We start from the raw sequence: 22,555 nt of genomic DNA on the forward strand, positions 1-22,555 counted from the left end.
ATTTTTGTTCTAAATTTTTTATTATTTATAAAACTCGCGCCATCTTTTACGTGAAATGAGCTGATTGGACAATCTCTTATTTATGTAAACACGGCTTAAAAATGCTTATAGGTTATGTTCTACATTGTTCAAATTTGGCAAAATATTACGGTTATCCATTATCAATCAATAAAACACACTGCCAGTTAACATCAGTTACATCAGTCATCTCTACTGGTTAGAAATATTTGAAGAAAAATATGTTTAATAGCGTAAAACATTTTCTAAGATATAATCCAAGTAAATTTGGTGAGAAGTATATTTATCTTGATATATTCGTAATATTTTAGTGTTAAACAAAATTTCTCGTTAACGTATACTTATGTAAAACTGCGATAAGTTTTAATATCTATTTATATATCCTCGGCAAAAAAAATCGGTGTTTATTATAATTTATTTAATTTATTAAATTAATATAATTTATTAATGTAATATATTACTTTTTATATAATAATATAATATATTAATATAATGTATTAATTAATATATTATATATTAATTAATATAATATATATCAATTAGTATAATATAATATAATTAATTTAATTTAATTTAATTTATTTAATCTTTTAGGTTATCAGCTACTAGCACATTTTTCAGCGGAAACTACAGTTAAAAGCTATCCAACAGGACGAGAATGCTCACAAAATGCTCATCAACATGCGATATGTGGACAACCTACATCAACAACACATTCTTACTTAGTAAAGCATGGAGAAGTACTGCCAGGTATATCGCTTCAGGAACTTGAAAGAAGGCGTTCCAAGTTAGTAGAAAGCATTGTGCAAACTAAGAATATACACAGGCAACAGATTGTCATCATACCTGCGTCGACCAAGATCTACATGTCTGACAAAATACCATATATCTTTCGACAAAATACAGACTTTCTCTATTTCTCCGGGTGTCAAGAACCAGACAGCGTCTTAGTACTCACTTGCAAGGAGGATAAGTCTGTGTTCACCTTATTTGTGAGACCAAAGGACGAACATTCAGAATTGTGGGATGGTCCTAGAACTAGCGTTGAAATGGCAGCTGAGATATTTGGAACAGATCATGCTTTACCACTTACAAAATTTGAACAGTTTGTGGCCTCGTTCATCCAGGAGGATAAGAAAAGTATTATATGGTATGATCACGCTGATGTTGTTCAACCGATTTTACATAAGAGACTATGCCAGTTGATTAAATTGACGGACAATCAAATATTTGCTTCTCCCAAGACTTTGTTTCATCAAATTCGCTTGATCAAGAGCCCTTGCGAAATCGATTTGATGCAAGAAAGCTGTCGAATAGCTTCCGATGCTATTGCACAAACAATTCGAGTTTCGAAACCGGAGATGAGCGAACATCAGTTATTTGCTACCGTAGATTACGAATGTCGTATGCGTGGAGCTGAACATTTGGCCTATCCTCCTGTCGTAGCAGCAGGCAGAAATGCAAATATAATACATTATATCAGTAACAATCAAATTATTCGAGCTGGTGATTTGGTTTTAATGGATGCAGGTTCATATAGATATATATAGAATTATATTTGTGTGCAATTAAAATCTTATTTAAACTTATATTTTGAACTTTTTATTTATTTGCAGGCTGTGAATATCATGGTTATTCATCCGATATAACAAGAACGTGGCCGATTAGCGGAAAATTTACACCAGAACAAAAGGTCCTTTATGAAATAGTACTTGATGTGCAAAAGACTTTAATAGAAACCTTGAAAGATATGCCGTCATTGGACAATGTATTTCATCATATGTGCTTTCTTCTGGGGAAAAGATTACAGGAAATTAACTTGATACCGAAGAACATAGACGAAGAGAAGTTATTGGCGGCCGCATACACGTATTGTCCTCACCATGTCAGCCATTATCTAGGAATGGATGTGCACGATACAGGAAAAATATCCAGAAACATAAGGATACAACCTGGAATGATAATAACCATAGAACCTGGTACGATCTGAGGCATAATATTTTGAAGAAGCATTTATAAACTATCTAATTCATATTTTCCTCTTTGTATTAGGTGTGTATATAAATCCGAAAAATCCTCACGCACCATCACAATTTCATGGATTAGGTATCCGTGTAGAAGATGATATCTTAGTAACAGACAATGGTCCGGAAGTTTTGACGAAACATTGCCCGAAGGAGGTAGCGGAAATTGAAACACTAGCGAGTCAAAATCAAGGATAATAGTGTTGTCAATTCAAATGTCCAGTGTACATACATTAAAACAATTTTTTTTACATGTATATAAAAAAATATAAGTATATATATTATATATATACGCGAATCTCACATTAATTTATATGCGAATAATTGCAACCTTGATTTTTTTCCTTCTCAAACATTTGAATATATTTATGAAAATCGAATCTTTTCATATTTTGCTAAATTTTATTTTTCACTTTATCACAAAATATTTATTTGATAAACGCTAAAAAGGAGCTAAAATGTTTCAAAATAGGAAAAATTTTACATGTAAATGTATTCGTTTGTATTTAGATATATCTATGTATATAGAAACTTTCAATATTTATTCCATTTCAGACAGCATCTCTTACATATTGTAACATCTAATGTTACATATTTATACAACACATTATTCGAAAATTTTTTCAAGTGGAACCAGACGAATATTACATACTTGAATCCAATAAAAAATTACCAAAATCAATAACAAAAGACTGTATACAAAAAAAGCTAACGTGATCATTGATATGATTCAGTTATACCTTGCAGTCTATGATACAATCATATATGACACAATTGGTATGTTAACATAAAACTGCTTACCTAAATCTACATTTAAATGCATGGCACATGTTATATAATAGGTTGCATAATATTATGAAGAGATGACAATCGACAATATTTTATATAAAATCAAGAGTACCATAACAAAGTAAATTGACAAAAATTAAAACATATAGTATAAAAGAGTATATCATCAATTCTTCTCACAATTGCATTGCCATGTGTTTACAAGATTCTTGGAAGAGCAAGAAAGTGAATAACTTCCTAACAATATAATATAAATAAATTCTGATGTAATTGTTGTAACTTGTTAAATTTAAACTTGTAACTTATTGTGTATGTTAAATTTGTTTTGATTGCTGAATTAATGATTTTTTAATTTATCATTTTGTTTCAAATTTAAGTAGTTATTGAGCTGTTCAGCTCGCAAACGAGCCCAGACCAAATGATTGTGCATTGCATGGATCTGCGCCGCAGCTAATGCAGCAGCTTCCGGATATATAACTGTGGTACAACCAAGTCCTGTAAGTTATATTTAATTTATGATTCTTCAGGAAAAATATATATATTATATAATATTACATATTATATTGTGGTTGAATATAATTATATATATATATATATATATATATATATATATATATATATATATAATATAATATATAGTATATCATATATTATATTACCTGAAGGAACATCAAGTGAAGACCACACACTTCGTTCGATATTGTCCGATTTCAGAGGCGGGCAATTTATGACTGGCAAGACGGTGTTGCCAGAGAGTACTGGACCTAAGCCATTGCTACGTCCAGCTACGGCTATCAGCACTACCTACAGAGAAAAAAACAAAAAAAAACTCGTGATAAACAGAAATAAATAATCTTTTATCGTAACAAGTTTTGAAATTATGATATAACGGGACACAGGCCATTTCAACGGGTCAATATGAATTCAAAGATATATCCTCATTTGCTAACATATTTGATGTTGCAAGTTATTGTGACAGTCTCATTATGAGAAATATCAAGATAAAAAGTGCAATATCGAGACATACTGCTACAGTTATCAACATTGCGCAATTTACTCATTCAAATACATATATTTATTCATGCTGTTATTTACTCTCTGAGTAAGCGTATTTGTTATACTATTATTAAATGAAATTTTCAAGAATGTATAATTTTTAAAATGTTTCAGGAAAAAGATATATGAAATATGCAATTTGTGATAAATTAGAGCAAATTTAACAACTAAATCTTATTAAGTTATCATCTTCTTTTAATATTCTAATAGCATTAAATAAATCAAGAGTAATTCTCGAAATAAAAAATAATTCTACCTTTTGAAATAAAAACATTTTAAAAGATTAAATCATTGCTATAATAATAAATAATATAATCTATTAGTTATGTTATTAAAATTGAAATTCTTGAAAAAAATTTTGTTGCCCTTTCTCTTTCTTCAAGATTAAATCTTTTTAAATTCACGTTTTTGATAAAAGAATCTCGAATTTAATTTATCTTTATATTATGATAAATTATATAAAAAAAGTAAAATGAGATAAAACATACTTTTTCTCCGCTGCCTTCATATTCGGCGAGAATATTTAAAGTTTCTTGAGTGCCCTTATGAGCGCTGCAGACTCGTACTTGTGGGTTCAAACCCAATTTTTTAGCAGTTAATACAATCTTTTCACAAAATGGTTCATCAGAGGGAGAGCCCATAAATATAACAACTAATGGTTTAGGTGCTTGAACGATATGATCCAGCTTCTCTGCTACCCATTCGAAATTACGTTTTACTGTTTCTAAATTCTGCTGTGTTACGGTGGATAGATCCCTGTACACCTGATATCAAATATAACAATTTTAGATAATCATAATTGATGTAATATTGATGAGGAAATGTATCAAATTATGTATTAAATAATGTATTAAAGATCTTTACCTGCTTGTCTTTCATTAGTTTCTTATCTCCGGAAGGCCAGAGTCTCCAAGAATCACTATCGATTATATCAGCAACTAAAATTTTACCCTCAGAATCTACGCCAAATTCTATCTTCATATCTATCAAAGCACTATCACACACAGCCCAGGCTCGCTCAAGAACTTCAAAAACGACAAGAGCAATGCTTTTCATAATATCCACTTCATTCTTTGTTATTTCTACGCCACCCATTTTGAAACCAGCAGAAATAATTTGTTGATCGGACCACTGTGGGTCATGATTAGCATCGTCTTTATAGAATGTTTCCTGTAGAGGTGGATTGAATCTATAACCCTCTGGGACTCCTATAAAATATATAATTATATATAAATGCATTCTGACATCTCAGACTTGTTAATTCCAAAAGGGTAATCATATATATGTAGTCACACATACCTGTATGTCTTTTTAAAAAGCTTCCAGTTGCCAATCTTCTGGCAACCCATTCAATTGGTATCATGTCACATTTTTTTGCTATAAAACATTTAGAACCTGCAGGTCTAACGTAAGCTGTCTGAATATTAGCTTCATTAAGCAGTTTGAAGACCTTTACAGTAGTTGATGTGCTGATCTCTGCTTTTCCACCCAAGTAGTGAGACTTGGCACCATCGCCAGCAGTTATGCGATCCTTACTTTCCAATAAACATAATGTAGGATCATCTTTAAGTTCATAAATCTTTTTCGTTTTTCCCTCATTGATGAGCTTTCCAAGTTTCTCTGTATGATCTGAAACAAAGAAAAAGTTACTGATTTTACTTAAAATTAATAAAGGACAAAAACATTTCTTGTTTTATATTTATGAATAAATTATGAATTTTTTTATGGCAAATGTTCTGAAATCACATGTTTTCGTATAAATAAATCTAATAATATAAACACGTTGTTCCGAAAAATGTACGACTGAAATTAGATTCTGATAAAATGTTTGTCACAATAATAAATGCTACATCAAATATGATAGAGCTCAAAATGCCGGCCGGCAAATGGAAAGTAAGTGATTTCATCCGACAACCACCTGTTGCTTCAAAAAAAAGGTGTATCTTCTGTCGGAATTTCAATTATTTCAAGTTAGTTTCACTTATAAATTAGTAGAAATGTTATATGATTTATAGGTGCAATTAATAATCCTGATACATATTCAAAACTTGTCATTTTTATCTAAATTACAGTTAATAGAAAGAAAGAATTGAATAGAAAATATATAGATAACAAGCTATTAATTAAACTCACCAGTCATGTTGTTACTTTAACGTCTAATATTCGAATGGGCCAAAATGGATGTAACCGCGTGATTCCACATACATTTCTTAAGTAACCCCCACTATGATCTTTGTCGATCAGATTCGCGATTGGTTCGAAGCTAGGCTGGCCCCTTGTTACAGTATTATTACATCAGAGGCAAAAAATCATATATGAATATTTGTTCACACTCTGAATCTCTGCTTTTCATCAAAATAAATTCTGTGCTTGTTATCAGACATATGACGTAAGAATTGATAGTATGAAAAAATTATTCGCATTATTTTATGAATAATTATAAATAATCTACCATTTGTTATAAAATTTATTTTCGTATAAATATAAGTATAATTATCGCAGTTATCTGTTTAATTTGCTAATTAATTTCTTTTTTCAAAATTACATCATCAGTATTAGCAGAAAAAAAACATTGTAATATATAAAAAAGTTAAATAAATTATATCGAAATCATGTGAACATTAAATAAAAGCAAGCGAGAAAGAAAAATCATGAAAGCAACTTTCTAAAGTTTATGGAACTTAGATAACTATATTCTCGTTCCAATAATAAGTCGCGTTATCGATCGGAAGATTCTAAATTTCGACGTGTGCGGTGACGAAATACATCAAGTAGTTCCACTGATCTCTATTCCAGTTTCTTTCTATGGTATATAATCGTGTGTTTGTGTAGCGGCCGCATCACAATTCCCGTTGATGATTGTGAGAAGAGAGAGAGCGCTTTTTTTCAAGATGAATACGCGCACGTTCTTCTAGGGGGCTCGAGATAGCACACGTGATATATATTCTTCACCTTCCGCAGTCCCTCTTTTCCTTTTCAAAAACGAAAGCGGAGGAGATAATAGCCAAGCCGGCTCATCTGTGTATTCGAATCTCCTCTTCAAACGACGACGCAGCGTCCCACTGGTCTGCAGCATTATTTCGGAGCATTTATCCGTCCTGCGACGAGAGGAGAGACGTTTCTTAGAAGAATAGTGTGATATACCACGTTCGATGAGCGGATGAAAATCTCATAAATAAGAAGAGAAAGGAAAAAACATACACGAGGTAATTTACGTATTTATATAACTTCTTCTTCTTCTTCTTGCTATCGAATCTTCTGCTCCAACTCATCTTCGACCTTCTCATCGTCATCCTCTTCTTCTCGATTTTCAATTCCGTTTTGTGTCTCGTGTGCTTTTGTGAAATAATTATTACAACGGATGCGGGCCAAACTAGAAGAATAAACACGTATGTTATGCGTAAGTTGTCAATTCTCTCATTCAAATGTTGAAAAGAATAATAGAGAAGTTTATATAGAAGGTGATAATTGAAGCTTATTGCAAACGCAATTACAATAAATCTTGTGATTATCAAATTAAATATAAAAAAATCAAAATCTAAACAAATATATAAAATAGATAAAAATATATACAAAAATAAATATATAAAAATTGCACATTACAAATAAAAAATAAACAAAATGCTTTTTTTAGAAAATTCAGAACGCGTTATGTGAATTATTTAATAAACTACAAATTCTAACATGTTTAATGTAGTATCCCGGTTCAGAATATCGTGTCAAATTACGCCGAGCATGCTCCTATCATTCCTATTCAACACGTGGTTGGATTACTCACGAAATTTTAGTTAATTTTGAAATATTTCGGCTTAGAGAATGATTCATTCATTAAAATAAATTCATTAAAATAAATATACAGTGTATATATATATATATACAATATATACGTTTTATCAACAATATATACGTTTTATCAACTGATAAAAAGGGACAGAGCAAAGTATATTTTGTAAGTAAAATAAATACTTGCATGTGATTACACTCACTAACATCAGAACTCGAGCTTTAGATAAACGAATGTTATAGATTTTTTTGAGTAGAATTATTAATTTAAATTCGTATTTCGTAAAAAATATAGTGTTTGGTTAATCACATTAATCTAATTTATAGCTTGCTACTAAACTTGACGTCATTACTTTATTCTCCTGTTTTGTACAAATAATTTATATCTCGAATATTTATTCTCTTTATGTGTTCATTTTCTTTCCATCAATCAAAATCTACTTTATGTTATGAAATATAAGGTAACTTTTAAAAAAAAATAGCATTATTTTTTCCTTATATGTGTATAGATGTTTGTATACTTATCATAGTGGAAAATTAACTTGAAAGTGTTATTCTGTATAATGTAAAATAATATTTCTTAATTAGAAAAATATTATTTTGTGTGACGTAAAAGATTAACTTGCTGTAAACATATGTAACTGTTTTATATTCTGACATTCATGATGTAAACACAATGTAAGATGATGAAATCAGTTGCGAAATGCAGATTGAGCAAGCATGAAAAGAAAACATAGTTGTAATATTTGAACAAACGTGAGATATGTCAATTCTATCAGTCCGCAGGGGGTCAATAGTTTATAAGGGCAATATAGATAATATGCAAAGAGAAATTGCGAAAGAACCTATTAGATACAGTCCATTGAGATACACATAATATTTAATAATTCAAATCTTTATGTTTTGTAAATATAATATTCATATAATATATAAAATTTCACTGAGAATGCATACAAATAGAAATAATTTCAAATATATATTTTTTAAAAACTTTTAAATTATAATTAAAAAGCTTTTAAAAATAATAATAATAATTTAATAATTTTAAATAATAATTTATATATTTATTATATCATATTTTTGTCTTCTCAATTTGATTTTTATCTAACTATTACTAATATGCATATTAAGATTTTATCTATAGGCATTATATATTTTAATCTTTTCAAATTATATCTTTATAAAACTCATATATTTCATTGTTATTATTAATATTACTATTGTTATTATAGTTATACAAAGCAATGAAAGAAAATAATATTTTTATTTTATATATTACAGATTAAAATGGAAACGTCTCACAATAAAGATAACAAGATAGAACAGTGTACTGAAGTAATGTCTTCTATTTCTATAGAAGAATCAAAATGTACAAGGCCACGTAGTAAAGGTGAAACCAGAGGACAAAGGTCTACTGGTCTTACGCATGAATGCGGTGTTTTTGGATGTATTGCTGCAGGGGATTGGCCATCGCAAATTGATGTTGCACAAGTTGTTTGTCTAGGTAATATTCATTCTATATGAAAGAAATCAAGAGATAGAAGTTTATTATAAATATAAATAATAATAAACTATAAAAAAAGAAGAAAGACGATTAATAATTAAGATAAAGCATTTCTCTGTTATTTTCAATAGGTTTAGTAGCACTTCAGCACCGTGGTCAAGAGTCCGCTGGCATAGTTACAAGCGAGGGTGTGTGCTCCAAGTCATTCCACGTACATAAGGGTATGGGAATGATCAATAATATTTTTAATGATGAAATTATGAGGAAGCTTAGAGGAAATCTCGGAATTGGTCATACTAGATACAGCACAAGTGCAGCCAGTGAAGAAGTCAATTGCCAACCATTTGTGGTACATACTGCGCATGGGGCATTGGCAGTTGCTCATAACGGAGAACTCGTAAATACTGAATCTCTTAGAAAAATGGTAAATAAATAAAATTTATGTTCCTTTGTATTAACTATCATATGTGATTATTTTATCACATTAATTGTTTGAATTGTTCATTAATATATGAACTGAAATTTAAAACCGAATATTATTATATTAAATCTTGTGTCTAGGTATTAGGTCGAGGTGTTGGTCTGTCAACACACTCAGATTCGGAGCTTATAACACAAGCACTCTGTTTGAATCCGCCAGAAGGCGAACTCAACGGACCAGATTGGCCTGCGCGTATTAAGCACCTTATGCAATTGGCACCATTATCATATTCCTTAGTTATAATGCAAAGAGATAAAATTTTTGGCGTCAGAGATCCGTACGGGAATCGACCTCTTTGTTTAGGAAAAATAGTACCAATTGGCAATCTAGGTATTAAAATATCAAGTCCTATACTTTTTATTTATTGATATTTTACTTTTAATATATTAATGTGAAATAATAAAATGGATAAATTTAAATCTCACAGCAAGTAACGAGTCTGATGACGAAGATGATGAAGCAGAGGGCTGGGTGATTTCATCTGAATCGTGTGGATTTTTGAGTATCGGCGCAAGATACGTTCGCGAAGTGTTTCCTGGTGAAATTGTTGAACTGACTCGAGAAGGCATTAAAACTATCGATATAGTAGAAAGACCGAACAAAAAACCACAGGCATTTTGCATTTTCGAATATGTCTACTTCGCTAGAAGTGACAGCATTTTTGAAGGTAAATACATATCATATAAAATGTAATAAAAATTGATGCGAGAAGAGATGTTTAATAGTGTTCTTTTCTGTTATACTAGGACAAATGGTATATTCCGTACGAATGCAATGTGGACGTGTATTAGCAATGGAATCGCCAGTTGAAGCAGATATAGTAAGCTCTGTACCCGAAAGTGGAACCGCAGCTGCCCATGGATATGCCAGGCAGTCCAAAATACCTTTTGCTGAAGTACTTTGCAAGAACAGATACGTGGGAAGAACGTTCATTCAGCCTAGTACACGACTGAGGCAGCTCGGAGTAGCTAAGAAGTTTGGAGCTTTGTCAGAGAATGTAAAGGGCAGAAGAATCATACTTATTGATGATTCCATCGTCAGAGGAAATACAATCGGTCCGATTATCAAATTGTTACGAGACGCAGGAGCTAAGGAAGTAAGCTTTCCTATATTCCGTCCTGTTGTATTTGTTTCCTAATGTTACTATTTGTTATATTTGTCTTTTATAATTATTTACAGGTTCACATCAGAATAGCATCACCACCATTAAAATATCCATGCTACATGGGCATCAATATCCCGACGAGAGAAGAACTTATCGCGAATAAGCTTGATAGTGTAAAATTGGCCAAGCATATAGGAGCAGATAGTTTATCGTACCTGTCGGTTGAGGGACTTGTTGAAGCAGTTAGATATCGCATGGACAATCGTGAAAGTAATTATATTGGACACTGTACTGCTTGTCTAACAGGGGAGTATCCAGATGAACTTCCTAGTGACCTTGATTGGTAAAGATGTCATGATTTTGAGTCTAGAAGCAAACGAAATTCTTGTTTTTTTAATACATGAATAACGAAAAGTGATATACATTCGTAAAATACTATATTATTATAAATATATTTGCATATCTAAATACTACTTTATATATTATACATTATTTTAATGATAAATTTTTAAAAATTATAAATTTTACTTGATTTAATTGGCAAATTTGCTTGGATTTCAATTAAAAAATTATATTTGCAAAATATAATTTGCAATAAAGTTATATACATAAACTCATTGTATAAAATTTATAATTTGCATACTTAGAGTCAATTAATATTTTAATTATATACTATTTCACACATACACAATATATATACATATATATAATACAAAATGTGTGAAGAAAAAAATTCTTTCTTAAGTGTAGTATATGACACTTAAGAGAGTATGGAAATGACAATAACATCTGAGATTATTGTTACTTTTTACTCTGCTATAATATTATATTATATGCTATTATATTATATTATAGTTTATATTAAAAATAAGCATAGACATAGTGCAACTATAACAGGAACTTTAAAGTACAAATATAATCAAATCTCTTTCTGAATCTATTTAATTTAAGCAAATCAAATCAAGTGATATTTAATATTTGCTTTACACGCAATACAGATGATAATAGTATACATGCACAAGTCTTTTTGAGCTGTTTATAGAATATTGATAAGATAAAAATAAAAAAGACAAAAACTGACAATATTTAAAATGATGTAGAATGATATGAAACTATTAATATTGTTTATATACTAATATCGATTATTTTATTCTTTATAATTAAAAATATATTTTGTATAATTGTACACCTATTTATCTCTATGATCTTTGATGCAAATAATTTTGAAACATGTATATAAATAGTTCCATAACATTTCGAATATAGTTATATTTATATCGATATTAGTATAATATTAATATTTCAATCAGTGTTATTGAATATACTTATATTATTTTATATCATAATATTATACAAAACAAATAAATATATGTTAAAAATTATATGCAGTTAGAATAAAATATTAAATCTTCATTAAATAAAAACTGAGTAATTTTTCCTATAAAAATCATTCTCATGAGACAATGATGTATATAGTAGTATGAAAAACTTGTCTACTAATTATTTGCTTGTAATACTTTTAAATTTATTATTTATTAATTACATGCAATTATAAATATTTGTAAAAAAAATTATTTATATCTCAATGTCTAAAGCATTAATAGCTTTTCAATTATGTTAGCTTTAATCTATAGTTATTATGCATAATATTTACGATCTAACAACACTAATATGCCTAACTGCCTAAATATTATAATTAGAAGTTTAAAAAATATTTCAAAATATAATTCAAAATATTTTTCATATATATTCTTAATATTTATATTTAAAAATAGATTTACCAAAATTAGAAACTTTTAACATACTAATAATTAATGAGAATGTTTACTCTTTCAAATAAATAGGTTTTCATGTACACAATTATGTTTTTTCTGATGTTTCTTTGATTTTATGTGGTATACAGAGATCTTCATCAGATTCCGAATCTAGCATAATACCTTTGGATTTCTTTTCTTCTCTAATTTTTTGTTTTTCCAAATATGTGCTTAATTCTTCTAGTCTATCATCATGTGTCTTATTCCAATACTGAAGGGCTAAAAGTTAATTACAAGTTAAAATTAAAAATCAAAAGTTAAATGTTAAATTGCAAAAATACTTAAAATGTATGTAAACAAACATGTCATACCTTCCTCTTGATATTTTAGAGGTACTCCAGCCTGTGATAAACTATCAATATTCGGAATACAACTATCATGTTCAGAGTCACCCAGAACCTCGACTCTCGGTTTCGTAAAGATTCTCTGCATCTTAAGTACCTTTCTTGTTTTAGCAAAATATTTTAGAGTCGGCACTTTATCGAATACAACATCATCCACTTGTGGATCATCATCTTTTTCAAAGAACATGTGGGTACCTGTAGTGTCTTCATAAGTGCCCTCATAAAACTAAAAAATATAAGACAATTAGAGGGGCATAAATTTGTGAAGTTTAAATATACAATTTATATCTTGTACATGTGTGTATTAAACGTCACAAGTGTCAAAACAACACACCCGTCCATTAATTTGCATTATAGGATGCTCTGTATCTATTCCAATCATATCTAATTGAAGTTCTTCATTATTAAATACATTACTGCCGACAAGTCCCTCAAACTCTACGTAAACGAGCATTTCTTCCTCATCCTCGCCCAGCTCATCGTCGGATTGCATCCTTGTTATGAATTTTGTGTACACGTCCGGATAATCCACGAAGTGAACCCAACCTAAAAGTTATATGGCTCCATCTAGAAAATATTAAATATTTAAATATATATGAAATATTTCATATTATATATATATATTGCACATTTTATTATTATTATAATTTTATTTTATATTATAATATATTTATATATTTATTATGTTTAATATTATATAAAATCTATAAAATAATAATTATTTTATAGATGTTATATAATATACAGGGTGTCCCAGAATTACACGTTAATGGGAGATTCCTGAAGCAATTTGGAGACGATTTTTCCTCAGCGAAAATGTCGAGAAAGGTCATCATCTTTTAATGTTCTCAATTTTTGAAATCATGTATCTTTGTAACTAAGCCTTAAATTAAAATTCTATTAAAGTAAACTTTACCTGAAATTAACTAAAAAATGTAGTTTGGCTAATAATTTATTTTTACAAGGCTTATAATTTACAAAAAAGCTTTTATTTTCAATCACTTATAACTCGAAAATTATTAGTGTCTGGACATTTTCGTTGAGGAAAAATCGTCTCCAAATCGCCTCAGAAATCTCCCATTAACGTGTGATACGGTAATTCTGGGACACCCTGTATATTGTAAAATAAATTCAATTCTTATTCAGAAATCTTATTTACCTATCAAATAATTCATTACAGATGTAGAAGAATGAAATGACGACATTTTGTCCAATTCAGATGAAACAGACCATCCAATCAGATCGGTCGAAGCTACACTTGGCGTACTCGCGCTCGCGTAGCGTATGATGACGTGTTCCGCGCGTACCACGTGGATAGGATAGATCACGTATGACATGACACGTTGCCTCCTACTCTTCGCGTCGCGTCACCAGTTCGTGTTGGAATCGTCTGCTGTTTGTCACAAGGTACAGCTGTGAGCGTCGATTTGTCCGTCAAGCGTCTTACTTGATTGTCCGGAGACCAGGACAAGCATTGTCGAGCTATTTCGTGCAGCTATCCAACAAAGCCTGAACGGAATCTATATATCTGTAACTGGTTCTCGTTGAAAGGAGGTACTTCCTATAATTTCTTCCTAACTATCTGAAATCACGTAAACAATGGTGAGTATATCTTCAAAACGTGTGACAATTTCGAAAGAAAAGAGTAATATCTGTTTTTGTCTCTATCTTATTTAATTTTTTTCTTAAAAGCCTGCCGCACCTAGTGCTACTTCCGTTGGCTCGGCTGGACGGTCACCCAGTAAAGCCATAGCACCGAGAACAGGTGGTAGCGGTACTGTTAGGCAAAGGAAAACCACTGTGGCCTCTTCCACTAGGAATAGAAATACTGGCACAAGCTCCGGAGGTATGTGGAGGTTCTACACGGATGATTCACCTGGTATCAAAGTGTAAGTAAATTATTGTACTGCGTGTCAAAGGTTTACGTGTTCCATGTATGCAGTCATTTTTACTATCTATTGCAAAAAGATAATAGAAAAATGTGATATTTTATAGATATATACAAAATGTGTTCTTGAATGATCGTATCACTTTTTAGTTGATGAATTAATAATAGTTAAATCTTTTTATAATTGATCCGTTCTTGTAATTTCTATAATGGCAATGTTTTATTAAATGTTAAAATTGTTCTATTGCAGAGGTCCTGTGCCAGTACTTGTAATGTCACTTTTGTTCATTGCATCTGTATTTATGCTTCATATTTGGGGAAAGTACACTCGAAACTAGCGTTTAACACAATATAATAAGATTGGATTGAAAAAGCCAAGAAGCAAAGGACAATGCGAAATAAATAACTATCTTGAGCAAATAATATATAGGTTTTTATATGTTATGTATTAAGAGGTGAATATATATATACATATATAATATTATTGAAAAAATTATCATAAAATTCATAATGCTATATAGACATCATTATACAGTGAAAATGTTAAGCATGGGAATCTTTTTTTATATAAATCCATTAATTAAATGTATTGTGCAAAAAAGTGTGAAAGTATTCAGGTTGCATTTGTAATATTAAGAGTATAACAATATATAATATTAAAATATTTATTTTTGTCCTATCTAGTGGTGTCATAAGTATTTTGAAATGTTATTTTTATGATTTTCACCATATATATGTATATAAATTTTTGTTCCATTAAGTCTTCTGATCAAATAGCAATATTTGATTTCTATTAATTAATTTTGATAGTGTTTGTAATTCCTGTAATCTTCTAAGAGATAAGTTAAGATTGGTAAAAGAAATTTAAAAGACAATACATAATATTTGAATTTTGTCAAAGCGGCAAAAACAATAGTTAATAAAATTGTTATTTTAATTGATTTAATTTGTCAAATAAACTGAGATAAAAATTTGATTACTTGTGTTATTCAAAACCATCTAATTTATATATTGGAGAGAGCGAATGTTTCTTAAGCACTACTTTTTAAAATCTTTTTTTAAAATAATATTAAAAATTATTTTCTCCAATGTAATATAATAATTTTTTGCTGTTTAACTTTAAGAAAGAAAGAAAATGTACTATTTGAGTATAGCTGTCTATAAAGAAGATAAAACATGTTCTAAACATATAATAATTCTATATAAGTTTTCTTATCAATTTTCAAATTACATATGGAAAGATATTTATTATAACTTTAGATTCCTACAAATGTGAACCACGAATATATGAATCGATGCTCCTGCGTCCATTTTATTATTAATGATTTCCGCACCGTGTATCCTTCGCCAGGCATTTTCAGCGAGGCGCCGGCGCATCTAATATTGATTTTTGGCTTGATGGAATTGCATTGCGACACTCCCGAATTGAATAAGACGGAGAGTTCAGAGATAATCGCAATAAAAAAAACATATATATAAGATCGTATAAGAAAAACAAGTCAGCGAATTGGACAAACAAGCGATATCGAGCAATTGAGAAATAAAAAAAATTGAAAAATAATATAGGAAAGGAAAACAAAGAAACATTTTGCGACTAAAGAAATAAGATTTATCTAGACCAGGATATATATATATATATATTTTTTTTTTTTTCATAATCTGTATGATCCATATGCGTAGAGAGAAATTGATCAATCAAATATCTAATACGAAGAATGTATATCACTGCATTTATATCAGATTTGATTTTTTTTGTACTTAAGCCTCATAAGTCTGTATGAATAGCCCTAGAGAGATGAGCAGAAACGAAAAATAAGAAAATAGAAGATGACAGAGATGCGATTATATGGGATGCAGAACGTATGGAGGACAAGAGGAGAGAAACATACATAAGGCAAATCAAAAAAAGAAAATAGGGTGAAGGACGCAGAGAAACATATTATGAGAGCAGGGTTGGTGGCAGGGATGCGAGAAAGAACGGGGCTGATGAGCAGAGCCGTTTCAAGATATTTAAGCGCCCTATACTAAACTTCTTCATCTTCTCAATAGCGCAGAAAATGTATATCCAGCACTTTGCCCATCAAAAAAATTGCCAATCTGAATTTTTAAAACAGATAACAGAATAAAAGATCAAAACCATATTCAACTTTAATTCAATCACATTTAAATTTCTTTTAAATGACAAAACATTTTTTTTTGCGAAAAATGTCATCTATAATTTATTTAATCTATTTTAGCATTTTTTTATTTACGCGAAAACAGTTCAATTTTAATTCACATTTCATCGTTCTTTTGAGTCACATTTAATTTTTCTTTTAAATGACAAAACATTTTTTTGCGAAAATTGCAATCTAAAATTGTATTTAATTTAACATTTTTTTATTTACGCGAAAACTGTATATGTTTATACAAAATTAAAATAAAATTGCTAAATAAAAAACTATGAAATATTAAATTTCATTAAATTAATTTTAAAAAAAATACAATTCGCTTGGGCCGCGTCTGGTGCAGGTGTCCCAGGACGACGTCGGGGATGTCCTCCGACCTGTAATAAGGTCTCGCGGAAGAAGCGTGCGCACCGGCCAAGAGGAAGGGAGCGGCGGCGCAGAGGTAGACCGCGGTGAGGATCTCCGTCGTCCGGGGGCGACGAGACGCGGCACGCGGAGGTTCGAGCATCTCCGAGCCGCGGACTCACACGTGATATCGTCGTGCGGGAGTGCGCGCCTCGTTTTAGCCGCGCGACGACGACGACTACGACGTCGGACTTCCTGTCTGTTGGCCGCTCGCCGAGCGAGAGCGAAGCGTCGGTTTACACGTAATAACGCGCGCAAAACCGCTGGAAAACCACCGCGAGAGATGCGGCTCTCCTCGAGAGAGGTAATTCTCGGTGTCCTTTTTTTTTACTCTTTAAATCGGCGAGTCATTTTTGACATTTTTCTCTGTAGAAAATTAGGACAAAATAGGACAATTATCAATGAATTATGCAACGTTATGGAAATGTCGGGAAAAAAAATTCAAGACGGGAACTCTTATTTTTGACGTCGCTGTTTATTTTTTCTGTGTTATTTTGTTGATAATATGATCTCTCTTGCGTGAAGACAGATATACGTTCAATAGTTTCGTAAGAGAATATAGCTTTCAAGGTGGTTTTAAATTTATATAGGCGCTGGAACGCTCTCAAATTATTCATATTGCTGCCAAGATTTATGTAAGAAGAACGTTATGAATTTTTTAGTATAATTTTTTTTTTTTAATATCCTGATGTTATCTTCGAATTACATCCTCAACGCAATCTGCCAACGTTTTCCGCATTGCGGAAAGCGTAATATAACTATCGCGTATACTTACGATATACAGACGTTTGTTTATCTGGAGCATGTAACTTGTTAATTTGCCAGAAAGGAAGCTCCGATATTGTATCGAACGTTTACTTTTCAATGCCAATTTTTTTGTAACGTAGTTGTTCGTAAAGCAGAATTTCTGTTTAAAAACCCGATGCGTGATATTAAAAAGCGGTTTTTTTTTCTTCTTGCCTAGATTTCTGAAATAAAATATTAACATTATATATAAGGAAATTAATTTAATATTTTTTTGTACTTATATGTATATAAACAATTGTAATAACTCATTAATACCGATTATTAGCCACAAGATCAAAATGCAGTTGTTAAGTATCTGATCCGTATCGACAATCCGGATTAACAATATAAGCCCAGATTAGTGATTTCACTGTCTCTTTCTAGATTATAAGCCTGTCTGTAATATAGATGAAAGAAAAGGAAAATTTAATTAACATATTTAGTTTTACTTGCTCGTCGCATTCTTATTTGTGTTCGAAAATTAACAATATTTTTTAAATTTTATTTTGTTTAATAGCAAAACATTTTTTAAATGAAAATGATAATTTAAAACTTTATTTAAAAGTCTGTTTTAGCACTTTCTTATTTACGTGAAAGCAGTACGTTTATACACAATTAAAATAAAATTGATAAATTAAATTAAAAATTATTATAATTACTATATTGAATTAAAAGTTATTGATATTAAATTATTGATACACGGAAAGAATTTTCTCTTAGAATTTACCCTGAAGATCATGGTAAAAAATATTTACTACAATAAAAAATATTAATATGTAAAATAAAAGTAAAATTAATCGAATATATTTTATATTTTATTATGGTAGATATTAATATTTTGCGTTATGATAAATATTAATCAGAGAAACTCTTATAAAATTCTTCCAATACCATATTGTCCTACGATCATCATGATTTTCAAGATAAATTCTAAAAGAAAATTCTCTCTGCATGATTAAATTATTGATAAAAATTATATATATATATATATATATATATATGAAATTTATTTAAAATAAAAACATCGAAATAAAAACGACGAGGCAGAATGAAAATTGACATTAGCGCAAATATATAATGAACGCATGCATTTCAGGATCTGGGATAATTCGGCCGGCGTTGATCGTCATCGAGGACCAACCACGGTATGGCGGTCGACATTTTGGACGAGGATCATCTCGCCGTGAGCGCGATCGTGACCATCGGTATGCAGCTCATCTTCTTCACGATCGCGGCCACCTTCCAGCTGGATAAACTGACGGACTTTGCCGGCGGTACCAACTTCATCATCCTCGCTCTCCTCACTTTCTTTCTCGGTCAAGTGGGCAAGGTATATATCATCCTCATCTCTCCGACCCTAAAACTGGCATCTCTTCGCTCGTGCACGTGCGACGCATATGTATACCCGCACGTACGATAAATAAAATCCGAGTCGGCCGAATCAAACGGCTATTAAAATACACGGGATATTTGCGAAAGCCTCGAGGAAGTTGCACCGCCAAACATCATTGAACGAGTTTTCCGGAGTAGTATTATATGATTGACGCGTTCCAGCTGGTCTCCGTGCTAAACTGGACCGGATGTTACTTGAATTCCTTTTTTAATAAATAAGAATCTGGATATAGACAAAAAATGTAGGATTTTGCAACAAAAATAGATGGATATCATCGAATATTACAAATTAGGCAAAAACATTGTCACGTGTGTTATTAATTTCTATTCAATTATCAGATTTATATTAACATTATTTCATTTTTTGCTGTAACACGAACATATGATTATGAATATTTAATAATACTTATTTGTCAAAGTTTGTCAAAAAAATACAATATAATATATAAAATATATATTCGCGAGTTGCATCTACATTTATAAACCATATATAAATTGATTGTGAGAAGCACATATTATATTGAAGATATTAAACGATTTTATCTCCAATGAAAAGCCGATGTTATAAATAAAATAGCGAGATATATTTAATGTCTATTGACGTATACGATCGGATACTATCTATAATTTTTTTTATGACGCTCGTACATTTTATTTTACGCATCTGGTTGATAAGCGTGCGAAAAAATCCACTAATATTAATATAATAATACCTCGCATTTCTCTCCTCTGTATAGACATACGACAGCCGACAAGTTATGGTAACTGTGTTTGTGTGCCTGTGGGGTGTGCGGCTTTCCGGATACCTCTTATATAGAATAATCAAGATAGGTCGTGACAAAAGATTCGACGACCGTCGTAGCAACGTGATCCGTTTCGCCGTGTTCTGGACATTTCAGGTGAAATAATCCACTATAATACTTTATTCGCTTCTGCAGAATCCGACTCGCTTTATGTTTCTACAAAGAGGATGTTCACAGGCCGTGTGGGTGTACGTTGTTAGTCTGCCTGTGATAATAATCAATTCTCCACGTCACAAAATACCGCCCGCTCCGAAGACAATGACGACCCTTGACAGCGCCGGTACAGGTCTTTTTTTGATCGGTTTGCTGGCCGAAACCTACGCAGATCTGCAAAAATTCGCCTTCAAGCAGGATCCAATCAATAATGGCAAATGGTGCAACGACGGTAAGAGCGTATAATTTTACATGGCATTTTCAACAAAATTATACAAAAAATAAGAGAATATAAAAATTGGAAATTTTAAAATGAAATGTAAAATGATATCGAAATATTCATTATCCAGAAAATTTCTTTATACTTGATTTTAATTATTTTTTACGCGGCAGTTTGCGAAGTTTCACGGTGAACTATTCTGATAATTTGAGATTGCATTATTTTCTTGAAGAGATTTTGTTTAGATTAAACAATTACATGCGTTTTAATATATACTTTCATCTTTCACTCCGTGAAAAGTTAACAGAATTTCTATTTATTAATATAATTACTTCAATTCTTGATATACAAGTCAATGTTTCTAGGACTTTGGAGGCTCTCACGACATCCAAATTATTTCGGCGAAATCGTTGTCTGGTGGGGAATCTTCATAATATCCTTAAACGTTATTGAAGGAGCAGAATGGGTGGCTATCGCTTCTCCGATCTTCACCACGTTTATTATTTTATTCCTATCGGGGATGCCGTTATTGGAAAAAGCGTCAGATGAGCGTTATCGGGAGTGAGTATCACAGTGCATCGGAAACTTTTATAACCCTAGACAAATAATGTTTGACAGCAAAGTATACAAGAAATATAAGTGTGCATTGCATGTATACATAAATTTTTTTACACGTTTGATAAATTATAATAAAATTATATATATATATGTATGTATAGATATAATTTTATTACAATTTAAAAAATATAAAAAATATAATTAAAAAGATAATTTTTGGAACTAAAAATGAATAAATTTCGATGAAAGACAAATTTATCTACCTTTATCTAATGTGCGCTCTAAACATTTCTACAGTAACGCTGAATATCGCTACTACAAACAGTCCACATCGCCACTGATACCGATACCACCAGCCATCTACGTCGAGGTGCCACGTTTCCTCAAGTTCATCTTGTGCTGCGAATTCCCTCTGTATGATTCCCTGGATGTGAAGCCGCGATCAGGCTGTCACCGAGTCAACGTCCATCAGCCTCGCCGCGTCCACGTAGCTGTAGCCACACGCCGGACGATCGAATTCAGAGTCCGGCGTGCAATTGACGATTACGACAGCCACGACCAGCACAGCCTTTTAAAGTGTTACTTTACCTCTCTTTCGCTGGTCCCTGTCTATCCGTGAAAAGTACGATCTCGAAGACCGAATCGTATATAATTTCCAATACAATGTTCTCTCTCGAATTGATGTCGGTGCTTCATAAGAGACGTACGTAGATCTGCTCGATCCAGCATAAAAAATTCGATGTACGAGCACCGTTTTGAACAGGTCGCTCTTCAAGATGGAAAGGCTTAAGACGAAGTATTATTATTTTTGTAACTAAAAGACTTTTCTGGCGAGAAGCGTAAATGGTACCGGCGACTTTTTGTATAGGATCAAATGGTGAATGAATATAAAAAAGAAAAATAATTATTTTTGTAGCGATGTTATATGGGTATCAATGTAAAAAGAAATAGTTTGTCGACCAATTTGCAAGTATCGTTCCTATACGACAAGTCATCAATAGTGATTTCATTAGCAATTTGATAGCAATTTCATTTCATTGCATGCATTTAAACTCTTTGTTTTAAATATACAGAATTAACTTGGAAATCGATATACGATATAATTTGTACATCCAAAGTAATATCTAGACTTTAAGCCGTGTAAAAAGTGTATCTTAAATTGTATAAATGAATAATATTATATTGTTCTAAAGATATAGAACTTTTGCCAAAGTAAAATATTAGGCTGTCGTTATCCATATTTGTTGTTAACGAAAAATATGTA

At 31.0% G+C, this 22,555-nt stretch overlaps 6 protein-coding genes and 1 long non-coding RNA gene across 11 annotated transcripts; 4 read left to right on the forward strand and 3 right to left on the reverse strand.

Moving 5' to 3' along the window:
• Nucleotides 1-101: 101 nt before the first annotated feature.
• Nucleotides 102-2,351, forward strand: LOC114942947 (xaa-Pro aminopeptidase 3). Its single transcript, XM_085482255.1, has 4 exons — nucleotides 102-216; nucleotides 613-1,548; nucleotides 1,635-1,997; nucleotides 2,071-2,351. Exons 1-4 carry the CDS (start codon nucleotides 102-104, stop codon nucleotides 2,238-2,240), a joined length of 1,584 nt encoding a protein of 527 aa, XP_085338381.1. The 3' UTR covers nucleotides 2,241-2,351.
• A 212-nt stretch (nucleotides 2,352-2,563) lies between these two features.
• Nucleotides 2,564-6,266, reverse strand: Paics (PAICS bifunctional enzyme). Its single transcript, XM_029318473.2, has 6 exons — nucleotides 6,021-6,266; nucleotides 5,187-5,516; nucleotides 4,752-5,095; nucleotides 4,376-4,651; nucleotides 3,491-3,635; nucleotides 2,564-3,326 (listed from the first exon to the last, which is right to left on the reverse strand). Exons 1-6 carry the CDS (start codon nucleotides 6,025-6,027, stop codon nucleotides 3,169-3,171), a joined length of 1,260 nt encoding a protein of 419 aa, XP_029174306.1. The 5' UTR covers nucleotides 6,028-6,266; the 3' UTR covers nucleotides 2,564-3,168.
• A 245-nt stretch (nucleotides 6,267-6,511) lies between these two features.
• Nucleotides 6,512-11,852, forward strand: LOC114942891 (amidophosphoribosyltransferase). 2 transcript variants are annotated; one of them, XM_029318366.2, is made up of 7 exons: nucleotides 6,512-7,093; nucleotides 8,952-9,174; nucleotides 9,306-9,598; nucleotides 9,736-9,985; nucleotides 10,083-10,322; nucleotides 10,402-10,751; nucleotides 10,835-11,852. In XM_029318366.2, the coding sequence occupies exons 2-7, from the start codon at nucleotides 8,958-8,960 to the stop codon at nucleotides 11,105-11,107; spliced, it is 1,623 nt and encodes a 540-aa protein (XP_029174199.1). In that variant the 5' UTR covers nucleotides 6,512-7,093; nucleotides 8,952-8,957; the 3' UTR covers nucleotides 11,108-11,852. The 2 variants fall into 2 exon arrangements, with proteins under 2 accessions (XP_029174199.1, XP_029174200.1); XM_029318367.2 differs by lacking the exon at nucleotides 6,512-7,093 and adding an exon at nucleotides 7,769-7,836.
• Nucleotides 6,784-13,659, reverse strand: LOC114942892 (general transcription factor 3C polypeptide 6). 4 transcript variants are annotated; one of them, XR_003821906.2, is made up of 6 exons: nucleotides 13,253-13,656; nucleotides 12,886-13,144; nucleotides 12,698-12,793; nucleotides 10,976-11,126; nucleotides 7,089-7,260; nucleotides 6,784-6,985 (listed from the first exon to the last, which is right to left on the reverse strand). XR_003821906.2 is itself a non-coding variant. In XM_085482071.1 (4 exons), the coding sequence occupies exons 1-4, from the start codon at nucleotides 13,409-13,411 to the stop codon at nucleotides 11,113-11,115; spliced, it is 528 nt and encodes a 175-aa protein (XP_085338197.1). In that variant the 5' UTR covers nucleotides 13,412-13,656; the 3' UTR covers nucleotides 9,930-11,112. The 4 variants fall into 4 exon arrangements, 2 of the variants coding, with proteins under 2 accessions (XP_085338197.1, XP_029174201.1); XR_003821907.2 differs by lacking the exons at nucleotides 6,784-6,985; nucleotides 7,089-7,260 and adding an exon at nucleotides 8,916-9,186; XM_085482071.1 differs by lacking the exons at nucleotides 6,784-6,985; nucleotides 7,089-7,260 and having other exon boundaries at nucleotides 9,930-11,126.
• A 585-nt stretch (nucleotides 13,660-14,244) lies between these two features.
• Sec61beta (Sec61 translocon subunit beta) lies at nucleotides 14,245-15,780 on the forward strand. Its single transcript, XM_029318370.2, has 3 exons — nucleotides 14,245-14,520; nucleotides 14,611-14,807; nucleotides 15,057-15,780. Exons 1-3 carry the CDS (start codon nucleotides 14,518-14,520, stop codon nucleotides 15,142-15,144), a joined length of 288 nt encoding a protein of 95 aa, XP_029174203.1. The 5' UTR covers nucleotides 14,245-14,517; the 3' UTR covers nucleotides 15,145-15,780.
• Nucleotides 15,781-17,414: 1,634 nt separating this feature from the next.
• Nucleotides 17,415-21,847, forward strand: LOC114942822 (uncharacterized). The gene is given in 7 exon segments (XM_029318266.2): nucleotides 17,415-17,683; nucleotides 19,262-19,495; nucleotides 20,295-20,456; nucleotides 20,538-20,745; nucleotides 21,099-21,294; nucleotides 21,589-21,736; nucleotides 21,738-21,847. Coding segments are annotated over 6 exon segments (942 nt in total). The 5' UTR covers nucleotides 17,415-17,683; nucleotides 19,262-19,312; the 3' UTR covers nucleotides 21,783-21,847.
• On the reverse strand, nucleotides 17,836-18,759 carry LOC114942823 (uncharacterized). The gene is made up of 2 exons (XR_003821894.2): nucleotides 18,442-18,759; nucleotides 17,836-18,347 (listed from the first exon to the last, which is right to left on the reverse strand). It is a non-coding gene; the product is annotated as an uncharacterized LOC114942823 (long non-coding RNA).
• Nucleotides 21,848-22,555: the final 708 nt, after the last annotated feature.

This window comes from Nylanderia fulva, unplaced genomic scaffold (assembly GCF_048542155.1).
Source record: "Nylanderia fulva isolate GAGA-0341 unplaced genomic scaffold, ASM4854215v1 Scaffold2, whole genome shotgun sequence".
In the NCBI taxonomy this organism is placed as follows: Eukaryota; Metazoa; Arthropoda; class Insecta; order Hymenoptera; family Formicidae; genus Nylanderia; species Nylanderia fulva.

Coding starts and splice junctions, on each gene's coding strand:
- LOC114942947 (XM_085482255.1), top strand. CDS start 102: ATGCTTATAGGTTATGTTCTACATTGTTCAAATTTGGCAAAATATTAC. Junction 217..612: donor TACATCAGTCATCTCTACTG/GTTAGAAATATT, acceptor TTAATCTTTTAG/GTTATCAGCTACTAGCACAT. Junction 1,549..1,634: donor TTTGGTTTTAATGGATGCAG/GTTCATATAGAT, acceptor ATTTATTTGCAG/GCTGTGAATATCATGGTTAT.
- LOC114942892 (XM_029318368.2), bottom strand. CDS start 13,411: ATGCAATCCGACGATGAGCTGGGCGAGGATGAGGAAGAAATGCTCGTT. Junction 13,145..13,252: donor TAATGCAAATTAATGGACGG/GTGTGTTGTTTT, acceptor TATATTTTTTAG/TTTTATGAGGGCACTTATGA. Junction 12,794..12,885: donor TCTAAAATATCAAGAGGAAG/GTATGACATGTT, acceptor ATTAACTTTTAG/CCCTTCAGTATTGGAATAAG.
- Sec61beta (XM_029318370.2), top strand. Junction 14,808..15,056: donor GATTCACCTGGTATCAAAGT/GTAAGTAAATTA, acceptor GTTCTATTGCAG/AGGTCCTGTGCCAGTACTTG.
- LOC114942891 (XM_029318366.2), top strand. CDS start 8,958: ATGGAAACGTCTCACAATAAAGATAACAAGATAGAACAGTGTACTGAA. Junction 9,986..10,082: donor AGTACCAATTGGCAATCTAG/GTATTAAAATAT, acceptor TAAATCTCACAG/CAAGTAACGAGTCTGATGAC. Junction 10,752..10,834: donor GAGACGCAGGAGCTAAGGAA/GTAAGCTTTCCT, acceptor AATTATTTACAG/GTTCACATCAGAATAGCATC.
- Paics (XM_029318473.2), bottom strand. Junction 3,636..4,375: donor ATGAAGGCAGCGGAGAAAAA/GTATGTTTTATC, acceptor TTTTCTCTGTAG/GTAGTGCTGATAGCCGTAGC. Junction 3,327..3,490: donor TTCACTTGATGTTCCTTCAG/GTAATATAATAT, acceptor TATAACTTACAG/GACTTGGTTGTACCACAGTT.